Here is a 25,421-nt window from a genome sequence, read left to right as displayed (position 1 = left end):
AAAACGTATCATAGCCATTGGACAATATATTAATATTATTATATTGGGATATTTATAAGTAATCTACGACAATGTCATATGTAATAGTGGTATTAGAAGGAGCAGTGGTTCCTGCGGACAAGGTATATAATAAAAGATAATTGTTATGCTCAATGGCAATATTTATGGGTGACAGATATCGGAGGGAGACTCACAATTATATACAGGGAGTTCATAAATATTTGCTGTTTATATATTATGTAGTAAATCTAGTTAAACAAATAGGTGCTCGGTGTCCCAAGTGAACTTAGAATCTATATTTCATAGTGACAGTTTGTGACATACTTATGGTTTCAAATTATAGAAAAAAATGACTATCAAATCTGAATACATTAGATCTTAACAGCCTCCTAACTTAAGATATACGGACGTATACCTTTACCACTCCGCAATCGACTGTCAGTCCGCCCTCCCCTCACAGGGTGCCCGGATGGACCACTTATTTTAATGGTGTGCCCTCCACCACCCTGAAAGTCAATTGTTATCTCTTCAGGTGTCCCTCATTGTTAGGTCCTGATGAGACCTCCTACTGTCTGTGGGGTCGAAACGCCATCAACAAGCATTTAAAACAAACCACTTCTCAGCCCCTATTTTTGTGTTATGAGGCTGTTAAGATCTAATGTATTCAGAGCGTAACGATTATCTTTTATTATATACATTGTCTGCAGGAACCACTGTTCCTTATATAATTGATACCCTGGTTCCATGTGAGTAGGGTGGCCCTTGTTTTTTTAACACAATGTGTAATAATGGTGCACAGAATTACACCTAATTTGATCAGCGTGTATACTGCATATCAAGGACATAGTGGATCCTGTTGTGTTATGTTAGCCAGCACTTGTATCGTGCACAGCTACTCCAATGCAGTGTCCCGGCGCGTGGATCCTGGCCCTCAATATGGCATGATATGGGAAAGTATAGAGAGTTAGCATATGAACATTTTAGCAGCACAGACACTTCTCCATCTTTTACCTGACAGAATATATCTAGGTAACTGAAAAGTTCCTGTTCATCACACAAACATCGGGTTGGCATATTGTCATACTAAGCATGTCCTGATTCCATGGGTTCCAATGTTGCACCACACTATGATAACCTCTTGGGGTGTAGAAACATGGGGTACTGCTAGAGTTGAGTTGATGATACCTCGCGATGGTACAGCAAATACATGTGACATAGAGTGACAGAAGTTGTGAATCAAGAGAGCATGCCCAGGGTTCAATGTAGGAACAGTTTGAATGTTTGGGCTGTTAGCAGATGGTGCATATCGCTTAGGCTACTTATGTCTAGATTCTGTATGGCACATAAGAGTCACTAGTGTGACCTCATGGCATGCTGACAGTCTACGGCGATTGTTTTAGCAACAACATGGTAGTATTATCCTAAAATGTTGCAAGTAGCATATAATACTCAACCTTTGCTATCATTAGACCCTGTAACAAGATAATAAAGGCATTCAGTGTTATGATTGGCTAATGTAACTGCTTGGTGCTCTGGAAACACTTGTAGTTACTAGAGCACTGTTACACTTCCTGAAACATTGTGCTCTGTGTCATGTTGAGAACTAAATAGCGTCAAACAGATTCTGTAGCACAACTGAGTCCTTACTGATGGCAGAACCAAACTTATATGTTCATATTCACTAGAGGCAATATAAAGATAACATCATTTGGCCTGAATGGGAATTTTAGAAACATGTTGGAAATCAGCATATTTTCATAGCAGATGAAGACTGAAAAACATGGCACGAAACAAAACTTATTTTAAGGGAGCTGCTACTTGTGTTCAGATTTTAGCAGTGAATGAAGTTGGACAGCTGGGGCATCTTCAACCAGGATTCATTGCCACAGACAATACTACTAATGGCCAGTTCTTACAATAAACGCATGTTTAATACTACAAATTCTTTCTTGTTTGAAGGAAGAGTACCAATTTTGAGACCTAAGTTTGCCCTCTGAAAAATTCTTTATGACCATTGCATTTCAGAATCTCTTATGGAACTTGCCCCTCCCTCTCGCACTTTTATTTACTTAAGTTTCTCTGAACTCTAAATTTTAAAATTATGAAGCTGGTGTAAATCCCAACCACCTTTGTCTAGATCCAAAGCTGTTGCTGCCACTGTGTATAGACTGCCTCCATCATGTCTTGTGCAATGGTACAAACTGACTCTTTTCCTAATTTCTATGAGATGAACCCACCTACAGAAAAGAGAATGTTTTTTTCTGTTTTTCAGTGTTTGCATTGATGACTGATTCACTGATTATCATAGAGGGGTTGTACAGTCATATCCCATCTTGATCTGGTGTGGTGTAAACATAATAAACTATTTTTAGATAGAAAGCATGATGTCCAGCCAATTACGCAAACTAAAGATTTGCTTGTGTGCTTTTACTGCTGCGCATCATGGGATATCTGTGGCAGAAGTACTGATTGGCTGTTTTTTTACTATTCTGTGTGCTATGTTGGAAAGACATTTCGTACAGTGACGTGGTGTATGAGAAGACTGGAGAGGAGAAAGACAGCCCCATAACTGGTCGATCAGCCATTCTGATGTCAATTACTTGCTTGCTATATCTCCAAACAGAAACACAAAGGGATGTTAATATCGGATCAGCACAAACAGGGTTCTGTGTTCGTTTTGGGTTTACACGCTGTTCACGCTGTGCATGCTTACATCATTTCTCCATGTGCAGATTTTGACAGGAAAAGTGGTGGGAAGTAGGAGAATCATAGTATTATGTCTCGTTTATACCAATATTGCAGATTAGCCATCATTCTGTATCATTATCTCTCAACGAGGTAGTAACGTCACACTGGGGTAATAGTGCTCTGAGCTGTATGAGTCTTTTCCTGGTGCAGAATTACCCAATTTAGAAAGGCCCTCTTTGACCTAACAAGCATGTGGGTTTCAAAAGAGGCATATAATAAAACGTTCTGAAATACTGTATCATCTATGCTCTAAATTAAATATGCAAACAGACACATACTTGGAAAGGAAGATGGCGGATTGACTCAGCTAAGGAGAGCGGCTTCTGTAGCCCTCTCCTGATGAATCCTCTGCCCCTGGCATCCTCCAGTGAGCATCAGAAATGCTTGATTGAAACCCGTTATTCACTGAGAGGGGGAGGAATGGATTATGCAATAAATGAAGCCTTTGAAAACTTACAGGTAAATATAGAAGGGCGGCCGTGGCCGGTACCTCGTGGGTGGATGTGCCGGATTTGCTCAGCAGTTGCTAGCGGCTTCATACATCTGAACAGGTAAGCAAGGTGGCTCTCGGGGGGCTCACCTATCTCTCCCAGCCTCAACTGTTTTAACCTCATCCTCATCCTCAGCCTCAGCTTGAGACCGGTTACAGCAGCAAACAGCTTGGCCCCAGAATGACCTGTCGCCCTGAAGGGACGCTGCCGTATCGAAGAACCAGTAGGAGCATCAGCATGCGCAGCTCAAAGGATCCTCACATTGGGCATGGACCCCGCCGAACTGAGAAGAGATGCAGCCAAGGAATCGGCTGCAGCATCTGAGGCAGCCCCCGGCTCCCAACTTGGCAAGCAGATCCTCTGCTTGCTGCATTCCGGAAGGGTTGGCTGTCTACCCCAGTCCAGTGGGTCGGAGACTTCCACCCCGGGATCTGAGATGACTGATGTCCTCATTACAGCAGTACAGGGGGGCTGGGGCATTAAGGATGGTTTCCCGGTTCATCCTGCTAGTGGCAAAGTAACCTCAGCTCTTGAATTGCAGGGGGCTAATGGGGGAGCTAGCCCCTCTCCCAAGAATATGAATTTCACAGAAAAATATGTAGGTCATTTCTCGCCTGAGAAGACAGCTTGTGTCAACTTTAAGCCTGTTAACCTCAGCTCTCTCTTGTCACCTAACGCTCTACCTGGACCATCCATACACTTACAATTGTGCACAAGCAACTTGAGTGTGACAACGTTGGATGCTGTTGACCCAAATCTGACCCCATGGCTGACCCCAAATCTCAGAGTCCACTGAGCTCAGGAGCAATTGAACCTTGATCTGAGGCACCTGTGGCATCAGAAATTACTAATTCTCTCCCAAACATTTGGGCCAGTGCCCAATCGGAGCCCCTGGTCCAGCCCATGGAACTGGCTGATTTCGAGGAGGCCCCAGAGCCTAATGTTACAAAGGACAGTATCCCGGTGAGGGGTAAATCTTCGAGGGGGGGAAAGGATCCAAAGGTGCCAGAGGAGCTAAAGGAGGGAAAGGATGCAGAGGCACAAAACCACCTTGTACTGCTTTGGAGGGGCGATTCAAGAACCCTACATTGAGTGGTATGAAGACTGGTTTCAGCGCTAGTCCCTTGCGTAAATGGGTGGCCTCAAAAGGAGAGGTTAAAGTTATCATCACTCGACTGTTTAACTCTGGCAATTCAGACGTCACAGCGCTTGAGGTGGGGGGCCTAGCAAAATTCCTTCATGCCTGCCGCAATACAGCTGCTTCTCCTCTGGTTCAATTGGATAGCTCTGATGGGGCCATGGACGGGGCCCCCGATTTCTCTGGCCCTTCACCTCTACCTCCTGCACCCATGGAGCAACTTGACCTCACGAAAGGGCCACTCGCCTGTGACTCCAGACCTAAGGAATGCGACGAGCCCTCTCTATCCAAAATTTTACAGGCATTAACCACTCAAAGAGCAGAGGGCCAGGAATTTTATCTTCAAGCCAAAGCTGACAGTCAGAAACAAGCATTGGCGGACGTTACTACCAAGGTTGCCTCACTATCTTCGGAAGTTCTGGACCTGCACGAGCGGGTTACGACAGTCGAAGAAGTCAACACCTCCACTGCGAGATTTGTTAAAACACAAGAGACCCAGATGACGTTTCTACAGGCACCCTGAAAATCGACAACGTCAAAATAACTTGAAGGTGTTTGGTATACCCAAAAAGAGGGAAGGCTCTGACCTCCGGGCCTACATAGTCAGCCTTTTCCAGCAGGCATTCCCAGATCTTGCTGACTGGGACATGGACTCACAAGTCCAGTGGGCACATCGACCACCCTCCTCTATCTCACAAAGGAACCAAGCCAAATCATCCCATCCATGTCCAATATTGGTATTAGTAGGCAACTGCTTTCTCCATCAAGCAATCTATGTTAAATCCCGTACTTCCACTCCTGTCAAACTGGACACGATCACTATATACGTAAGATCGGATCTTTGTAAATCTAAAATGGATAAGTGGTGGAGGCTTTGCCAGTTAATCGATCCCTTTGAGACAGTCTGCTCACAAGTCTTCCTGCAGGAAGATTTATGCTCAAGATTTACAAAGACGGACAGTCGCACTTCTTCTATACTGAGTCTGACGCTAATCAAGCTGTTCTAAGATGGCAGTCTGACTCCACTTAGTTAACACAAAAGAGAGGGGCTAAAACGCAAGGGGGGCATAGAGTTTTTTCAGGATTTCCTCTCTCTCTTCTCTCTGAGATATTCTCTTGTATTCAAAGTTGGTGGATCGGGGAGGATGGGGGTATGGGCATCGGGGGGGTCTTTGGGAGGTTTCTCTCTTCAAGCTGTCAGTCAGTGACAGCAGAGAAAGGGAATGATTCCTTTCTGTAGGCACAGGGGGGTGTGTTTAGCATGGTCAGGTCAGGGGTTGGTAGCACTGGAGAGCAACTCTCTGTCATCTCGTTGGAGGGTGGGGAGTGGTGGGGGTTGGTGTGGGTTGGGAGGGGGTTAAGTAGCCATTCAATAGTTCGAAGCTCACACATAGACAGAAAGTGGCACAAGGATAGAACCATGCGGTAGACGGTTGAACGTAGCTTATGTAATGTCTGACTTAAAGATGATGTGTTGGAATGTTGCGGGGCTGAACCAGGCTAGAAAGCGGCGATTGATCCGTGAGGAACTTCAGATATTTATGCAACAGATATTAGGCCTATCCGAGACTCATTTAGCCTATAAAGATAGATCTGTGTTGAAACAACTGGGGCTCGATGTTTTGATATGTACCTCACAGACAGTCTCCATACGGGGGGTTGCTATTTTGAAATCTAGAAACTTAACAGTTACTGTCCTGCGCACACTAGCCGACTCTAAAGGGAAATGTGCAATAGCTCAGTTGTCTGTATCAGAGCATTGTGTATGGCCCCAACTCTGATAGCCCCGAAATGTTTCATTATTTAAGTTCTGGATTACTTGGGTGGGATGGGGCTTTGATCGTTATGGGGGATTTCAACTGTATTATGGACAACAAAACCGATACCACTAATAGTAAAACGCGGGTTAGAATGGTGAGGACCTGGGCAGCTATGTTTGAATTATTGTGTATCCCTCAGCTAGATGATGCCTGGAGGACACTGTTCCCAACACTCCCAGGGTACACGTTTTACTCATCCCCACACAAACAATACTGACACATTGATATGATTTTCATTAAGAGATCACTACTGGAAAACACACATACAGAGATGTGCCCTAAAATCACATCAGACCACAATCCAGTGAGGCTAGCACTACAGAAGCAGTTAGGGGGCAGAGAGGCTTATCAGGCCTTTTCATTTCCGCGACAATTACTTAGCAATCCAGAGTATCTTGCGAGTATTAGAGTATTATTGAGGGAGCATTTAAGAAATAACACGGGCACTGCCTCTATCTTGGTGGTATGGGATTGTATGAAAGCCTTTATTAGGGGGGCCACGCTTTAGTTCATTCTAACTCAGAATCGGCGTGTTATTTAAGAGGCGGAACAGGGTTGTCTTGACTACTTAGATCTGGAACGGCAACATGCAAAAGCAATTGAAGCAAGGGATCCAGCGGAGCAACCAATATTCTTTGGCTTCTAGAAATGCGGTGTAAGCTAAACAGAAGGCTAACGGCGAAGGTTGACGCTAATTACCACAAGTATAAAACATTGCAGTATGAATATGGGGAGAGTGTCGTCTGGTTGTTGGCTATTTAGATATTTGATAGGAAGGCTAGATCAAGCATCAATTGTATCAAAGGAGAGGGTGGTTTGCTTTACTCTCGACTACAGGATATAGTTAAACAGTTCAGATTATTTTACGCCAAATTGTATTGCGAGTTAGCCTCTTATAACAACCATACTCCCCTAGAATGCTTAAAAGAGAGCCACCTATCACGGCTTGACACCGCAGAGTCTGTACTTTTGCAAAGGGATATAAAGCTAGCTGAGGTGGAGGATGCAATCAAGTCCCTGCCTTCTGGCAAAGTTGCGGGCAAGGATACCATCCCACTTGAGTTCTGTAAAATCTTTAGGGATATTCTGGCACCTGCTCTCATAAAATTAATTACCTGCATCACCAATGGGGGAATGCCCCCTGCATCCTGGAGTGTGACTAATATAGTGGTATTCCCCAAGAAGGGAAAACCGCTTGAGGACAAAGGCTCGTACTGCTCAATATCTTTGATTAAATCCGACGCCAGAATCTTTTCTAAAATCTTGGCTACACGCCTGGCCCCCCCTTATCCATCAGCTAGTCTCCAATCAACAGCATGGGTTTGTCCTCAGCAGAGACACCGCAGCTCATATCAATACAGCTATTGCAGCTTTCGAAGTATCTTGCAAATTAAAGAAACATATAGGGATGATCATGCTAGACGCCAAGAAGGCTTTTGACAGAGTACCCTGGGAAGCACTTAGGCTTACTATGTCAACATTTGGTCTTGGTTCCCGGTTCATCTCTTTGACACAGAAACTTTATAAAAACCTGGTAGCAACAGTCAAGCTAAACGGCATTTCATCAGCATATTTTGCTGTTCAAAGGCGTACACGACAGGGTTGTCCACTTTCTTCTTTACTGTTTGCCCTCTACATCAAGCCTTTTATAAGACATTTGTTGCACTCTAGTGTGTCTTAATGGAACTTAAGCGTACTTCATATGCAGATGACGTTGCTGTTTATTTCTGCCAAACCCGTTGTCGCAATAGCCTGTATTAAACGATAGCTGAGCTTTTCGGGTTTTTTTCAGGATACAAGTTAAACTTGGCCACGACCCAGGAAATCTCAAATTGCCAACCTGGTACCCTGCCTATATCCTTAGGGGCTACAAAAAAATGACTACATACTTATGTGTCTGTCTTAGCAGCCAAGTAGAGAATATTGTTACCCTGAATTATGAGCTGCTTCTTAAAACAGTCTTGGCTAAATTGCGCAGTTGTCATTGGCTTCCCCTCAGTATTTCTGGTAGGTGCAATGTAATTAAAAAGAATATATTGCCTAAGTTTCCATACCTATACTGCTCAATCCCCCTGCGGATCCCATGGTCTCTCTTCAAGCATTTGGATAGCACCATAGGTAGTTTTATATGGGGGTACTAACGTGCTAGGAGGGCCCTTAGGTTCATCAAATTGTCTTATAAACAAGGGGGCTTTAAGCTACCAAATTTCAAGCTTTATTATAGGGCGGCATTCATCGGGCGGATTCAGAGCCTGTTAAATGGGCTTGAAGCTGGTTTGAACTCACTGGCCTATCAACTAGCTTGTGGACCATCCATCGGGTTCACACTATACAAAACCTCTGACCCTAACTATTGCAAACGGGTCAGATTCAAGGTAGTCAAGGATATCACCAGGATCTGGCAAGATATCTGTAAGGAATCTTTTGTGCCCTCGCTGCATCAGTACACAGTCTTATGGGGTAATCCAACACATCCTGATATATTTCAGGATTATGTCAGAAGAGTCTGACAGCACAAGGGCATCAACAGACTAGGACAATTGTACAATGGTCATGGGTTTCGTTCTTTCGCTGCACTAAAAGATGAGTTTGGGCTCCCGCATAGTTCTTTTTTAAAATATCTACAAGTAAGGGGCTATTTCCTACAGGGACAGAAGTTGTCAGATATGCCATGTTTATCAGAAATACTGTCAGGAATATACGCGACCTCTGGCAGTGGCGCTATTAGCGCATCTTTTTCAGAAATGTAACACAGTAGCTCATGTCGAGCCTGCAGATGTCCGCAAAATTAAGCCGGCTTCTTAAATTTAAAACTGGCATAATAGCAGAGGAAATACAGGAGGCATTGGGCACTCTAGACCGAGTAGTAGCTTCCGTCAATCTGAAATTGCAACAGCATTGGACAGTTTTTATGCTGAACTATACGCCGGAGCTTATTTCTAAGAGGGCAACATCCCAACCCTCTGCTAAATCGTACTGCCCAAAATGTAAGCTTTTTGCTGCAGATTTAAGGCACATGGTCATAGACTGCCCGAGGTTAAATCCGTTCTGGAATGATGTCTCTACAATGCTTACACTGCACCTCAGCTGTGATTTCCAGCCTACAGAAGAGGAAATCTTTCTTGGGATTAAACACGAGGCTGCTAGTCACGAGAGCTCACTAGCCACTATTATCTTTGTATGTGCTTGTCTATGCATAGGAAGAGCCTGGATAAACCCTATCAGCCCAAATGTCAATGAAGTCTGGGCACTGCTCAGACAGGTGTATGAGTCGGAATCAGCTCTAGCCAAGGTCAGAGGTCTCCGTTCTTGGTTAAAATTCAGAAGGACCTGGTCTAGCTTTCAATCTGATTAATTTAGTGTTGTTACTTTATCCTATGTTTCTCGTAGCAATTTTGCTGTCTTTTTATCCCTCTGTTTCTTCCCCAAACGTCTCGATCAGCCTTTCTTTTTTCCTTTTGTACTGGCCTATTTGTATAATTTTCTGATTTAGAATTATGTGATTATTCTAAGCATGTGTGTGAATGCCTTTTTTTTGTCTCTTCAGCACTTTATAGTCTTGCACTTTGTCATATTAAATGGCTAATAAAAAGTTTAAAAAATAAATTAAAAAATAAATAAATATGCAAACAAACATAAGGATGACAAGCAAGGAACAGAGGCTAATACTTCTGCTGTGCATATGGCAGGCTTTAGCGGCTAAATCTCCCAATGTTAACCACAGACACAGGTTTACTGATGTCTATGGCAGTTCGCAACCTATCACAATGGCAGAGGTTTCCTTCAGAACTTCAAACAGTGTAAATGCTTGCCCATAGCTTGCCACAGGATGCATCACACGGCTTCATACATGGGCTGTCTGTGACTGTTATCATATTTCTACCACTTATGAGAATGTGCGAATTGCTCCATAAAAAGCCCAAATAAAGTTACACGGATGTATTCCTTACTAGACACCACACCATTCAGGCCTACTCCGAGGATGTTTATTGAAAAGGTGCTAAAGATCTTTCATCGCCACGCTAATTTGGAATTCCACTACACCTGGGGGTGAAGGAGAGGGGGCTGACAACTTGCTTAACTACTCAGAAACTACAAAGATGGCTCAGTAAAGTTATTTCTCATTCTGACAGCTATTCGCAGGCTGCCTGCTGCCAGAAGAAACATGTTCCCGCTCTTCTACTTTTTCAGACAGTAGCTTCAATGCCTCTGTGTGAGAATGAGGTAGACATTGGGGTAGTACTCTATATTCCGAGCAATAGGGGCGGATAGTAATCTTACCTTTGCCACAAGTACCACACCCCTATTCGATAAGTTTAGGGGCTCAGGGCTCTTTTTTACTCCTTAAGAACATCGTATTCTGAATGATACACTTTACTTTATTTAACTGCCAGGATTGCTTTATGTAGCAAAAGGTGATTGGTAAATAGGATAATCATTTTCTAGCTGAGAACAAATAAATTATCTGTACGATGCAGCCATATTATGTTCCGAATGGCAAATGCAGCACCTGGAAATTCAGGCCCTTCAAAGGCACAACCTTGTCATCAGAGCCAGTGTGTGAGTCCCTACATACAAAGGTCTCCAGCTATGCTGCATGAGAGCCTACAGAGACACTGACAAACATCTCCAGGAACACCCACAAGGAAACCCGAAGCCACTACTTTTCTGGTGGGCGCTAAGAACTGTAGGAATATAGTAGGATAAGTGCTGCAGCAGTAGAATATGACGTGGCGATAAGCGATGGTTTTCTGGGCCTCCCCACTCTGAGGGCCAGATTTACAAAATTGTGACGCAGAGCAAAGTAGCAAGACAACTTGCTGTGCTACGCTGCGTTGTATGGAGAGGGCAGGAATGTGCCATATCTATAAAGGCGGGAACAGTCCAGCCTAGCGCCAATCAAGGCACCTTTGCACATGGTGGTGCAATATGCAGCACACGTAGAAAGAGGAAACAAATAATGATATTTGTCCTCATTTCACCTCCCCTGGGATGGCAGATATTTTCAAAGAATTCCCAGGGTTACTCCTAGTAGTAAATCTGAGAATGTGCCAAAATCCATGCGTGGATTCATGGGAGCACCCATGCCCCACCCATGGAATGCCTCCCAGGGAAGAGTAACGCAAGGCAGCGCCTTGTGTTGTGCTGCTTTGCTACAATTTTACTATGCCACCCAGGGCTTCGCAGGGTGGGTCTGCATGGCATATTAAATCTTACGTAAGGCTTGTGCTGCTCTTGTATTACCTTGCGTGATGCAAGCGCAACACAATACTTTCATAAATCTGCCCCAAGTCTCTCCATTAGGACAGGGGATGATATTTGATAAGGAGTTGAATGGTGCCTATAGCACATCCAGCACTGTGGGTTTTGCCATTTAACAAACTCCCTCCCTAAATAGCTCCATTCACCAAAATGAGGCAAGAATGATACTTTAATGCTGGGGGTATTGGAACAGAGCCTGCAGTGCACTCTACCTACCAGGATGCAAAAAAAACGTATTCTCTGCACAGTGAGAGAACGTTGAAAAACAGTACTGACCAGGTAATTGTGAAGAAATCTTATACTCCTCTAGCTGAAGTTAAACTAATCACAACTTGGGCCGTATAGTCTTTTGCTCTTTGTATAGCTAGTCTAAGGTCAACACGTACCATATGCTGCTAGAGGGGGCATCAAAGTTGATCAAACCATATGCTCAAAAATCAGTCCTCTCACTATGCTCCTTTCTTTCAGGAAAGTGCTAAGTAGATGCAAGTTCTTACTCCTTCCAATCTTACGAGTTACACAGAAGGTCCAGTCCAGCTCTTTACATTATTGTGCCTAGATATGAATCAGTTTGTAGTATGTGCCTTGCCATGCCTGAAAACAAATTTGGCATAACATAACACGGCAAACCAACAATTATTTGCAGGCATTGAAGAACCTTTGCGTTAACCATAGCCACAGGCCATGTCAAGGCTAGATAGGGAACAATTCTTATGTGGAGTTGTGGCCCCGTCTCATTCTTACGCCAGCGTAAAGATTTTGTTAAACCTGTAAATTCTCTTCACAATAAAGCCATGTATTCTAAAAGTAATTTCTCCTCAAAACAAATTAGAATCAATTATTGGCATTTTGCCTAAAAGATTTGAACAGAACTCCAACCCACTTAGAACCTTAGAGATAAACCAATGCTAAGATTCTGGAATGTACTGAACAGAAAGGAACACCACCACAGGGTAGTCGTGGGCACAATTTGCTGTCCGTCGATTTTCTGCTGAAACCTGTAACTGCAAAGCTCTACCAAAGGTCTCATTTCCCCAACCTGAAGAGTCTTGGACAAAGGCCATTGCAGTATAAACAGAAAATGGGGGGATAATGCTGTCTCTCATTCCAGGTAGGACCACTCATAGTTCACAGTACGGCGTGGATGTCCTCCGATCGCAGCACCTTGTAGGTCAGCCAGTAAAAGATGTTGAAGATGAGAAAAGTGAGGGGGAAGAAGGCTCGGGAGACGGTATCAATCCGCTTTGCACGGTCCACAAAGCGTTTGTGAATGACTTCGCTGTCCTTCAGGAGTGGTGGCGGCGGTGGTGGTGGTGGCGGGCTGTACACGCTTGAGCCTTCCATGGCTCCCACATCTCTCAGTTGCAGACAATGGCCGAGGCCATAACCATGAAAGTAGAAGCGACTCTCCCTCATGACGTCTTCTTCCTGCAGCAAAGTAAGAGAATGACACCACATTTTTGTTACAATGATTTGGCAACTCACTCTGTACAGACTGCATCAGAGACACTGCAAACCTCTTGGGTTAACTATCTCTCTTTATTTACCAGACTTTTATTTCTTAATTTATAAAATGTTGAATATAATGCCAGCTAGCAAACAACTAGCAAAATAGACAAAGGAAGCTATCTTCCTAAATGTGCAGTCTCTCTCCACAGCAGCATGCACAGATGCACATTTTACAGCTCAACATATGCAGCATAAGAGGTGGGTGTATCAGGAAAAGACACGTACACAAGTTTGTGGATTGGCAAAACACACTTTACATACATTCATACATAATCCCCATGAATTATTGACTGCCTACACAATCGCAAGAGGCTCGCCCGGGAGAAGCCACCAGCAGGTTATGAAAATCCAGCACTAATGAGTCGAGATAAATAATGTATCCGCGGTTAGTACATTGGACACTATGATTTATGCAGCAGCTTGTTTTATATTGTACTTGCTGTTGTGCTTCTGCCCTGCAAGCAGTTTCCTTTTTTAACCTTGCCGAATGGTACAGCAGAGGTTATAGGGGGCACATTCTATCTTTGGGAATGAGAAACTGAGTCAACTTTCATGTGCACTTTTGGGTAGCGTGATTACAGATGTTATTATCTAAGCAGCACATGTGCTGGTTCAGCCGATTGGTCCTCTGGGATAGTGCCTCGAAGCTAACTTTTCCAAGCTTGACTCCTCTTGTACAGGGAGGGTATCGGAAAGAACTCTTCCAATGGGAAGTGGCAGATCTCATAAAAAAGATTATTAATAATGATTTTACTTTTCACCTCTTAATGTGAAATTTTCAAGGGCTTTATTATTATTATTTTTTTATATAATGCACTGTGGTAACCTTTTAGTTACCGCAGAAATTCTGGAGGTGGATCTGAAGAGAAAACAATGTCAGGGGTGAACACTTTAGAAAAATACGGTTGGTACCTGTAGCTGATTTTCTTCTATCGTAGCCCATGATAGTCTGCAAGGTTCATTTAGAAAAGGAGCATGAATAATGCAGTTTCCGGGAGTTTTCTGAAGCACGTGTTCAGTTTCGAGCACAAGGAAGGCATAACAGCATTCCACAATCTTGGCACTTTAACTCAAAGGAATTTGCCACAGTGCCTCAGGGCTGTCACAAGGAAAGGGCAGCTGGACCTGCATTTCAAGGGCCAGGGCTCGTGTTATTTATATAACTAAAAAAACAGGCCTGACCTCTTTCTTCATGATGCAGTTGATACTGCAACATCACTAGTGTGGTGTTTGCCTTGTTCGCCCTAAGTTGGCTGGGTTTGCCCAGACGTGGGTCCCTTGCTCACTTTGCCACTGGATTCAAGCTAGCCTGTCTCATGAGGAGTGTTAACCAGAAACTGGTCCCAGGATGCATGTTTCCAGTCCAGGGAAGACCTGGCTTGGCAGTTCGATCTGGACTGTTCCCATGAGGCACAGGGTCAAGACTGGATTGCATGTGGCTGGGTCTGAACTGAGATGGGGAAGTGAGCTAGAGAACGATGATGGATTCAACCCAGATGTGGGACTGGGGGTGAGTGTCTGAAATGTTTCAGTGCTCCGTCCATCATCTCCTTGTGTTTGCTTTGTTTGCCCTAAGTTGGCAGGGTAAGCCCAGACGTGGGTCCCTTGTTCAGTTTGCCACTGGATTCAAGCTAGCCTGGCTGTTGAGGTGTGTTACCCCGAAACCGGTCCCAAGATGCTTGTTTCCAGTCAGGGCAGATCTGGCTTGGCAGTTCGGTCTGGACTGTTCCCATGAGGCACAGGTTCAAGACTGATTTGCATATGGCTGGGTCTGAACTGGGGTATTGAAGTGGGCTAAAAAACGATGATGGATTCAATCCAGATCTGTGACTGGGGGTGAGTGTCTGAAAAGTTTCAGCGCTGCGTCCATCATCTCCTTGTGTTTGCTTTGTTTGCCCTAAGATGGCAGGGTATGGCTAGACGTGGGTCCTTTGCTCACTTTGGCACTGGATTCAAACTACCCTGGCTGATGAGGGGTGTTACCCCGAAACCGGTTCCAGGATGCTTGTTTAAGGTCCAGGGAAGACGTGGATTGGCAGTTCGTTCTGGACTGTTCCCATGAGGCAAAACTGATTTGCATATGGCTGGGTATGAACTGGGGTGGCGAAGTGAGCTAAAAAACGATGATGGATTCAACCCAAATGCATGACTGGGGGTGAGTGTCTGAAACGTTTCAGCGCCCGTCCATCATCTCCTTGTGTTTACTTTCAGAAATTGGACATTTTTCTGCTCTTACTGCTCTGTGTGCCTGCAGCCTGACTCCAATACATGTCTGGGCTGGGTGATAACTACTCTTTGTACATTCCCTCTAGACAGCCACAAATAGAGGAAGGGTAGGTGTGACAGAGAACTCCTCTGCATTCATCTGCATTCTGAAAGCTCTACCTGGGCAGGAAGACTGGGGGGAGCTGACACTTACACCTGAATAGGCAGTGTCCAGTTTCCCACACAAAGGGCTGATTATCCCCTACTGATAGTCTGGACCCAGGGCTGGGAAGAAAGGGCCTATGTGCGCCTCTCAGACCCTACTTTAAAGTCACTCCCACTTCAAAGGCATAACTGGGCATAAGTACTTGGGCTCTGACCCGACCAAAACACTACATCACTGGACCTGTGAAGAACTCTGCCAGGAGTAAAGACTGTTGTGTGACAAGAATTGCCACTCTGCTTGACTGCTGCTCTAGAAGAACTGCTTATGCTGTCCTGCTGCTTGCTGATCTCTGCCCCGAAATGGAAAGCAACTGGACCCATCTCACTTGAGCCCAGAGTGACTCTAAGGGCTCTCTGGCTTGCTCCCTGTTCTGAAGTCTCATGGCCATCAAAGACTTCCTTCAATCCTGCAACAGTAACTTGTGTCTGCCATAAGTGAGTCCTGTCCTGCCAAGTGCTGCTGCCAATCCAGTACTGGATAGGTGATTTCTGCTGTGCTTATCTATCAAAACCGATGCATCAACAACTTGGCACCAATCAGTCCCAAAGCATTGCCCTACACCATGGATGGGGCTACCCCTCGACAACATCGCTTTGACAGACTACATGGCTCGACGACTATGAACTGCTCAGCTTGACAATGATGCATAGCCTGCATTGTAAAGAGGTTCATCGATGAAGCCTTCATCAACAGCGTAGATCGGAATAGACGCATTGCCTGCATCCACAGGATCGACGATGATGCCTCGCCTCCTCAGCTCCTCGCATCGAGTATCGACATCCACACTTCCTCCATCCAATATATTTTTTCAGTGGGACCTGCGTGAGTCCTGTAGATGGCCTGCCCTCAACACCGATGGCCTGAGCTGTGGATTTACCCCATTCTAGGATGAACAGATGTCCCTGGTTAGAGATTTATGATTCTAAGCACTTTAATTTGCCTTAATCTTTCAAGAATGCTAACTCCGGTTCTACTTATTGGATTCTTGCCGTTTTGGTCTTGTTTTACTCACACAAATATTGTCTATTCTTCTAACCCTGTGTGGGGTATTTCTGTGGTGTTTTCATATTGTTACATGTGTTTATGTGTTGCAAAAATACTTTACACATTGCCTCTTTAGATAAGCTTGACTGCTCTGTGTCAAGCTACCAGAGAGTGAGCACAGGTTATCTTTTGGTGAGTATCTAGCTTACCCTGACTAGAGTGGTTGTTCCTGCTTGTACAGGGTGCATACTCTGACAACCAGAACCCCGTTTCTAACACCACTGCACTGTCTTCCTTGCCTTCTGTAGTTGCCAAGATGCATCCAAGTCCAGAGATGCTGTGTACTGAAAATTAGGCTATTATTGTCTGATCACATGCAAGAGAAGTGCAAAAGAATTATATAGAACCCAATTGAACCTATGGTGTGACTAGGACATAGACACATTGTAACCATATTGGAAAGGCTTGACGCCTGTAATCTGCCCAGTGTTTACTCAACATGCACTGATCATAGAAGAGAGCCACTAAATCCTGAGAAATTGTTTTTTGAGATTAGCTGTATTTTTACTGGATGCTAATCCCCGAGGGTATCCTGGTGCTGTAGCAGGTGAGTGAGTCTAGTGCTGGTGGCCTTCCTTGAAGAGCTAGGTCTTCAGCTTCTTGCAGAATTCAAGAAGGGAGGAGGCTGGATCAGGCTGGTTCCCAAGGGCCAAGTAGTTGACCTCCTGTTTGCCTGACAAGGATACAAAAAGAAGAGGAATTCCAGACTCAACAAAGGCCTACCTGACCACTAGGGCTGGACTCTGCTGGAGCCTTTACTGGAGACAGGCCTGTGCTTAGAAGCCAGCCCTGAGGAGTTGAAGGCTGCAGGAGTGACATGGAGGAGTTTTCCCAGCAGTTGAAGAAAAAAGGTGCACCAGGCCTGGTTTAACCCCTTCAGTGCCACGCCCTTTCCCCCTCCTGTGCCGGGCGTTGCACTAGTGGGTGGGGTTCATGACGAGATAGTCTCATCATGGGCACAGCGCAACCGTGCTCCATGACGAGACTATCTCGTCATGGGCACTGAAGAGGTTAAAGATTGGTAGACAGGGTACACAGTCACAAATGTGGCGGGGTACCCTGTTTGCAAAACCGACAGTCCGCCCTTCTTATTTACAGTCAGGTGGACCATCTTCTTTCTGATGGCAGTGCTCCCTCTGGTTCCACTTCTGGAAGGCTTACACCAACAGGCCGTAGAAGTAGGGGCAATCAGATTAAATACATCAGACTCCCCACCCTATTTTGAGTGGATGTCTGATGTATTTTTTCTGTCTGTCACTTCCAAGAAAAACCTGGAGGTTTTTAACAGAAAAAAAAGAAAATAACACCCACACCCTGGGAGAACACCCAGAGTGTGGGCTATTAGAGTTTTGTTTTTCAATAACAAACTCCTGCTTCTTGAGTTTGTTTCTCAAAACCAAAAACGTTTGGTGCATGATCACCTGAAAGATGGCACCAAACATGCTGTGCCTTCAGAGGATTCACAACGATGGTTCCTCTGAAGGCATAGAGATCACCAGTGGGATGCTGGTGATCTCAAAATATCGTGGTCTTCTATCTAGCAGGGTGCTAAATACAGTGTCTGTTGTGACCCTTATATACAGAGAAAATACCTCCAAACTCTAAATCAAGCTCTTATTAATTTATTCTACCTCCAGAGGATTGAAGCAAGGTGCTGAGGCTTGCCCAGGGAGATCACACCGTAGGTAGACAGGCAAGGAAATCCAGGTTTGTCCAATTTGGAGCTTTTACAGTGCTGAAAAAAGGTTCAGCAGGACCTCATGGTAAAGGTATCTGTTATCATAGGGTCCTGCCTAGCTTTCAGCATTGCCCTGCTGGAGGATTTTGAGAACCCAACATGTATTCAAAGTTCTAAGTTCAAAGAAAATACTGTGGACCTGGGCAGGCAACTAATCTAAACCTATGACAAGGTGAACACGAGGTTGCAAAACCCAGCTTTGTCCCACTTGGTGTTTGTGGCTACAAAACCAACAGCTTTAGCGGGAACTCAATGATGACATATTGAACTTTAGAGGACCCTCACTAACTTTTCTCGGGCTTTGGTCTATTGGATTATTTTGACCTCAGTTGGAATGTAAAAACGTTGAACTGGTAGGCCCGCTTTATGTATCTGACCTCTGCTTCATTACAGTTGACATGACATTGCACCCATGTACAGGTCAACCACAAACTAAGGGCCAGATTCACAAAAGTAAACTGAGATGCAGTCTAAATTTACGACTTTTGGTATTCACAAAGGGCATTTACAAGTAGTCTTAAATTTAACTGAGTCCAAAAGTCTAGTCTCAGTTAAACTTAGGACAAAAACAAGTTAAACTGAGACAAAAGTCTAACTTTACTACTCCTAAATGCCCTTTATGAATACCTAAAGTCGTAAAGTTAGACTTTAATCTCAGTTTACCTTTGTGAATCAAGCCCCTAAGACTTTTAATTGGTACTTTATTTTTGTAGGCGCTTTTTTCTTGAAATCTTACAAATTCATATTTCATGATTCCCATATACAATTTGTAAAGTTTTGGAGTGTTTGTTTATTACATTTTTCTTTATTTTTTCTAAATTGGTTGGGGAATTCATTGTGTTGATTTATGGACATTATTTTTGGGTATTTTTTTAACTTACACATTTCTCCGGGGAATTGCCCTTAGTCAAATCTAGCTTTAAGTCCTGTATTAAAGTGAATATGGATAATAAGGACTGCAAAGCATTTGATTTTAAAATTGAATTGCTTGGCCAACACTCTTTTAATGGAATTGTACTCTATCGCCTGCCCACATCTTTGGTCACATTTTTAGACAACTTAGGCACCTTGTTAGCTCACAAAGCGGGACACCCTAATTTCACGATACTAGGGGATTTTTATTTCCGTGTAGAAAACTGTGCCGACCCTGATACTAAAGCACTTTTAGATCAAATGGATAGCGCAGAGATGTGCCATCTTGTGAAGGGCTCAACCCACAATGCTGGACACTGCTTATATGGTATTTTCTCAGATAACCCCCTGGTCAGATCATAATGCGATCCTTTTTGACATATCAATGCTGAAAATAAATCATCTTAAAATCCCCAGAGAACTCTATGTCAGTCGCCCATGGAAGAAAGTAGAGGCTAGTTCTCTAAATACTATTCTTTTAAAAACTCTGCCTAATCTGTCCTCTGATTCTGATCAAGTGCAGCTCAATACCACTCTTGGCTTGACTCAGCCACGACACAATTAGCACCCTCCAAACAGTGTCATCAATCCAGGAGAACAGCATCAGAACCATGGTTTAATCACACATTGAAAGCACAAAAACAACTGTCGCAAATAAGAAAGAAAGTGGAGACTTTGAAGATAAACCTATAAGGAACTTATCCTCAGGGAAAAATACCCTATACTTTTCTGAGGAAATCATGGCGGCCAACAGTTGTCCCAAAGCCTTGTTCACTACAGTTAAGAAATGAGCAAATCTGCCATCTGCACTTGATATTAGTCTTAGTCAAGAATTCTGCAACGCATTACCAGAATCCTTCCAATACAAGGTCAAGTCTGTCTTTGGCTTTTTTATACAGAAGAATAATCGCCCAGCTCAAACACCGGTAGAGCTTAACAAGATTCAATCAGCCTTTTCTGATAAAATACAAGATCCCTCAACCCGTTCCTCTTTTAACACCTTGACACATTGCTGCTACTAAATCTGGCTCTCCATCAGATCCATGCCCTCCCAATATTCTGCATATTTCGCCAGAAATTATAGCTATTCCTTTAACTGTGATTTTTAACTCAATGTTTACGACAGGAATTTTTCCAATGGAAAGGAAGAAAGCCTCCATACTTCCTTTATCTGGATGCTAAGGAGACTCTCAATTACAAAGCGATAAACACCAAACTCTGTCGTTATCAATGACAATGCTGTTCTGGAACACTCCCAGTTTGGATTTCGTGCTTAGCACAGCACAGAGTTGGCTCTCATTACTGCAAAGGAGGAGCTCAGGCTGATACTAGACACTGGGAGGAACGCATCTCTGATCCTCCTGGACCTGTCAGCATTCTTTGATACGGTCAATCATGGGCTGCTGCGGGACCGGTTGAGCTCCATCGGGATCAGGGGTAAGGCGCTGTCTCTATTAAGCTCCTTTTTGTCTGAGTGGTCTCAGGAAGTGGCTTTGGGGAACATGGTGTCATCCCCCTTTACGCTGCCTTGTGCAGTCCCCCAGGGCTCTTCCCTCAGCCCAACGCTCTTTAACCTCTATGTCACCCCTCTTGCAAGTGTAGTAAGAAGCTACAGTTTTGCCCTTGTGTCGTATGCGGACGATCATCGTCTCGTTGAGCAGTTCTGCCAGCCAGACAGCTACTGGGTTTCGCAGCTGCATGGGCCACATTGCAAATTGGATGTCAGACAACTGTCTAAAATTGAACTCTTCTAAGACTGAAGTTTTGCTGCTGGGGAACAATCCTTAATTTTGGACAAACAACTGGTGGCCGGTCCAATTGTGCCCCTTGCCCAAACCAGTGCCTAAAGCCAAAAACCTAGGTGTAATTTTTGACACCAAGCTGTCCTTTGAAGCACAAATCAACTCGGACACTTCTGCATGTTTCTTTATCTTGAAAATGTTGAGGAAAATCCTTCCGGCAATACCTGTGGATCTATGGAAGACGGTGGTTTCAGTGCTGATTTCCTCAAGACTGGACTACTGTAATGCCCTTTTTTCCAGTGCTCTGCGGCGTAGCATCAATAAACTTCAAACGGCTCAGAATGCAGCAGCAAGATAACTGTTGGACATTTCTAAATGTGACTGAGTCTCTTCAGCTTTAGTCCGACTCCACTGGCTACCAGTAACCAAGAGCATCCAATTTAAATCATTATGTATCGCCTTTAAATATTTTAACAACCTGGGGCCATCACAGCTGAATTAATTCCTTTAGCCGTACACTCCTGCCAGAGCCCTCAGATCAGCCGCACTGGGAAACCTAATTGTTCCTAGAGTTAGCAGGGTGAGATGGGGCAGTAAGAGTTTCACGGCCACAATGGCCAACCTTTGGAATTCTTTGCCTACCACGTTGAAAAAGGAACCCCGTCTATTTGAATTTAGGAAGGGCCTTAAAACGTGGTTGTTTACGGTTTAATTGTTTTCTTATCTGTTGTACTGATTGAATCAAAGGCAGCGGCTAGACACCCCAGGGTATTTGTTGCACTTTATAAATTCTCATTAACATTATCACTAGTACCAAGGGTTGCACAATTTCACTCACACTTGCGATGAGACCTAACTGGGTTGCCTTTTGAGTTGAAAGGGATCCCCCTTCTCAAATTAATAACCCACTTACTGACAGTAAGATTCTTGGTGGAGGAGTTACACAATAATACTAATATGAACTGCATATAGCACTTTGGCAGCAACGTGTTCATGAACTCGGGCCCCAGTGATGCATTCTCCAAGTTAATTAGGACCTCTTCTTTCTTTGCCACCATCTTAAGTATTCAATGAAAGCAACCTGTCCTGCAAATCAAGAGATTCCTCAAGCTTCCCGCCTTTACAATGGTAAGCCGTTCTGCCACCCAATTTATAAATATGACTATTTCACCCTAAGCCTAATGAAAGTCTACTGACTCACCTTTAAAATGTAATTCTGTTTAAATTCTAATGCATTCACTAAAAGGCAACGATAATCAAAGTTGACTCCTACTTCACCGAATAACTGTTTTCTGGCAGAAAACAAAAGACCAAACTGTAAGGAAATACATCTTTGTGTCATTTTTGCACTTTGGATACCTGATATTTATACGTTTGGGCAATGAGGAACTGCTAAATAGTTTGTACCTGCCTGCGCCTTTTGCTAAATCGAGGAAATCATTTTTCTATTCAATTGGCATGTTTGATATTTGTATAAGTTATCTGCAGAGAGTAGACCAGAAGCACAGTCTGCTTTAATGCATTATTTCGGGTGTGCATCTGTTGTGGAAGCATCTTTCTCTCAGATTTAGAGCAAACCGTAAACCTTGGCCCTTAGGACTGTCATGTAACACTCAATTATAACCAAGTGTGTTAATTATTTTACTTTTTAAATGGTAGTTTGAGCACAGCACAAGACAGCTGTACCTGTTCCTTGCAAAGGTTATGCCCAGATACCCTGTACCTAATTCTAAAACGTAAAATGAGCACAGGTATGTTTAAGATGTTAATGTAAATATTATGTTATTAGAAGGAAGCTGCAAGCTTTTAAAACTAAGGAGTGTTTGAAAGCCTATTGTGCTAAAGAGTGTTTCGAAATAATTTGGAAAGGCATTTCTGTGATATGTATCTAGTAAAGGCAAATTAAAACCAAAAGTCACATTGCATTTTCAGTTCATGTGTTGGGAATGGCACTTCTATAAGCTTGTCACCTTGTCTTGTCTTTTAAGTAAGCATTGTGTGATAGATGCAGGTAAGCTCCCTCCGATGGACATGTAATGACGTAATTAGGGTCATGCACTGGGTGGCCTCCTAAGGGGCTAGATGATGAATAAAAAAAAGTCCCAATCAGGCCTGTCATCAAAAGCCTGGGCCAGGATCTCCCCAAAGTTCTGAGATTAGTTCTAATATTGTGAGTGCTGTTCACCACTGGCACACTCCATGTCTCTGGTTCAATTAACTGGTCAAGGGGCATAACCAGTGGCAATAGATTGGGAAACGTATCTCATAGTTCAGTGCCCATTTCAGGACCATAACTCGATGCAGAAAAAAAACCTTTTAAAGCTTTTTCAAAGTTGTTGCTCGGGAGAATAGAGTAGCTCAGCACTCACTGCTTAGTCCTTTAGTTTGTCCAAACTATTGGGACCTACATCTTGTGTGTGGGAGTACCTAGGGCACCCAGAAGAATCCAAAGCTTCACCAGCATTAACTAGGAACTAGACAGTAGGTGTGGAGATTCACCAGATATCTGCAAGGCTATATCTTTCAAACAATAACAGTTTGGAAGTGAATTTTAATGGTGCCAGAATCAGTGCACCACCTCCACCCTGTGGAACCAAATACCATTCTAGGGGCTTAAGGTTGCAAGACCCCTTGGCTCCCCTGAAACTAGACAGGCCTCCTAAGTTTACTAGATGAATCATGGATAGTGCAGGCTTTTGTAATTAATGTTGTAATGATGTTTCAGCAACTCTGATTCCACGTGATGGTGGTCTTTGGTTTCTTTGCTGACCAGCTGGGTTGTATAGATCTTGTCACTAATAGATAGTCTTGGTCTACTCAGGTGCCTTCCATGTGGATTATCTTCTTATATCTTTGTTATATCAGCGCATCTCTTTCTATAATAGGTACAATTCAAACGCTGTTGAAAGCAGGTATGCCTCTGACCCACTTTGGGCGACTAACAGTAGCAGGAAGAATGTTGCAAGGGCCAATAAGGCTCAGCAGGACACTTACTTTACAGTCAAGACAGTCATCAGTCCAGTTCCAGGCTCTATGGGTGAATCATCATAGGCATTAATGGTGCGCTCTGTATGCAAGGGATGCAGGATGCCGCAGATGCGAAGGATGCTGATCTAGTCAATGGGGTCTTGCTGAAGGCCCCCCTCGGTTCACAAAGGGTTTGGGGTGACGTTGGCCATAGAGGATGATGTCCCTCAAAGTCCAGGTGAAGTTCAGCAAAATCTAGTTGTCACTGGTCTGCTGGTCTCCAGTCACAGCGAAACCAGCAGTTTGTTTTAACTGCGGCTAGTCCATCTTGGACGACTGAACTGCACTTCGACGACTCTTTAGGGTCCCGCCTGCACGGGTGCAACCTGAGTGTCAGGGTTTGGTCTACGAGGCTTCACTTTGGTGGTCAGTGATGTACAAGTGATTGTGACTACCTACTTTGCCAAGGCACCTTCTTCAGCTTTTTTGGCCCTGGAACTGTAACAGGAAGTTAGGCGGCTGACTCTAGGAGTTCACCTCTTCTGTCTGGGACTTGGGACGGCTTCTCCTCAAGCAGGGCACTACAGGCACAGTCCTCTCTTTGCTTGTTCAGAATCAGCAGGTGCAGTCCAATCTTTGGTGCAGCCTCTTTTTGTCAGGTCCAGGGAACAGCAGGGCAGTCCTTCTTCGGTCCCCTCACCAGCACAGACGTTATCTGAAGTCTAGGTGCCAACGGTGCCACTTTTATGTCCACAACTATCCCTCTGGAGATGTGGTGTCTACTAGCCAATGGGCTACTGGGTCCCCCCACCTGATGATGACTTCCAATTTGTAGCATCTAGCTATCCCAAAGGGCAAAGTTGAGTTAGCAGTTTAAAGCTGCTCTACCTGTCCACCGTGTCAGCATGGGAAGCATGTTTTACCTTGTCACACTGATGCTGGCACAAGTGCTGCAGCCCATGAGGGATACTTTAACTTACTGAAGCGTGGGTCTGAGGGTCCTATTTTTATACCTGGTGCCAGCTTTGAAGTGGTAGACCCTTCTGGGGTTTTCTCCCCACAGAGGTTTCTAGAATTTCAATCTGACCTGCCCAGGTTCCAAAGGGCCTGGGGTGACAAAAGGTTAGTGTGAAGATCTTAGTGAGTGTGCATCTCCTTTGAAATGTAAATGGGGCAATGAACACCTCTGCCCCACATATCCTGGCAGGATGGGCCATTCTGCCAACATCTAGCCCACATTTGTCTTACTGTCTGGGAGGAATATACAAAGGCTTACTGCCATGCTAATCACAGTCATGTGAGCCAGGATACAGGCTGCATTCACAATTAGTTAGGGAAGAAAATACCAACTTTCTAAAAATGACCTGTTAGAATTGTCGATTAAAATCCAACTTTACTGTTTAACAGGATCTTAAACTACAATTTTATAGAGACCAAACATGATATTTCTACCTGCTCCCAATCAGAAGTAATCACTTGTTCAATTTAATAAGGTAGCCCAATATTATTCAATGGAAGAGGTAGGCCCCACAGTAGTAAAAAACTACCAGGACATGTCTAACTCTTTAAATACAATGCACCCTGTAATGTTTGCGGGTGACCCTGCTGAGAGTGCTAAA

At 44.1% G+C, this 25,421-nt stretch overlaps 1 protein-coding gene across 2 annotated transcripts in view; it reads right to left on the bottom strand.

The window, feature by feature from the left end:
• Nucleotides 1-11,881: 11,881 nt before the first annotated feature.
• The window catches only part of LOC146829075 (glycine receptor subunit alpha-4), a 787,414-nt gene continuing 773,874 nt past the window's right edge, over nucleotides 11,882-25,421 (bottom strand). For both annotated transcript variants that reach the window (XM_085606653.1, XM_085606652.1), the window contains one exon: nucleotides 11,882-12,887. In XM_085606653.1, the coding sequence (XP_085462779.1) occupies nucleotides 12,588-12,887 (300 nt within the window). In that variant the 3' untranslated portion in view covers nucleotides 11,882-12,587. The remainder of the gene's footprint in view (nucleotides 12,888-25,421) is intronic.

This window comes from Triturus cristatus, chromosome 5_2, assembly GCF_964204655.1.
Source record: "Triturus cristatus chromosome 5_2, aTriCri1.1, whole genome shotgun sequence".
In the NCBI taxonomy this organism is placed as follows: Eukaryota; Metazoa; Chordata; class Amphibia; order Caudata; family Salamandridae; genus Triturus; species Triturus cristatus.
This window is presented reverse-complemented; position numbering and strand designations above follow the sequence as displayed.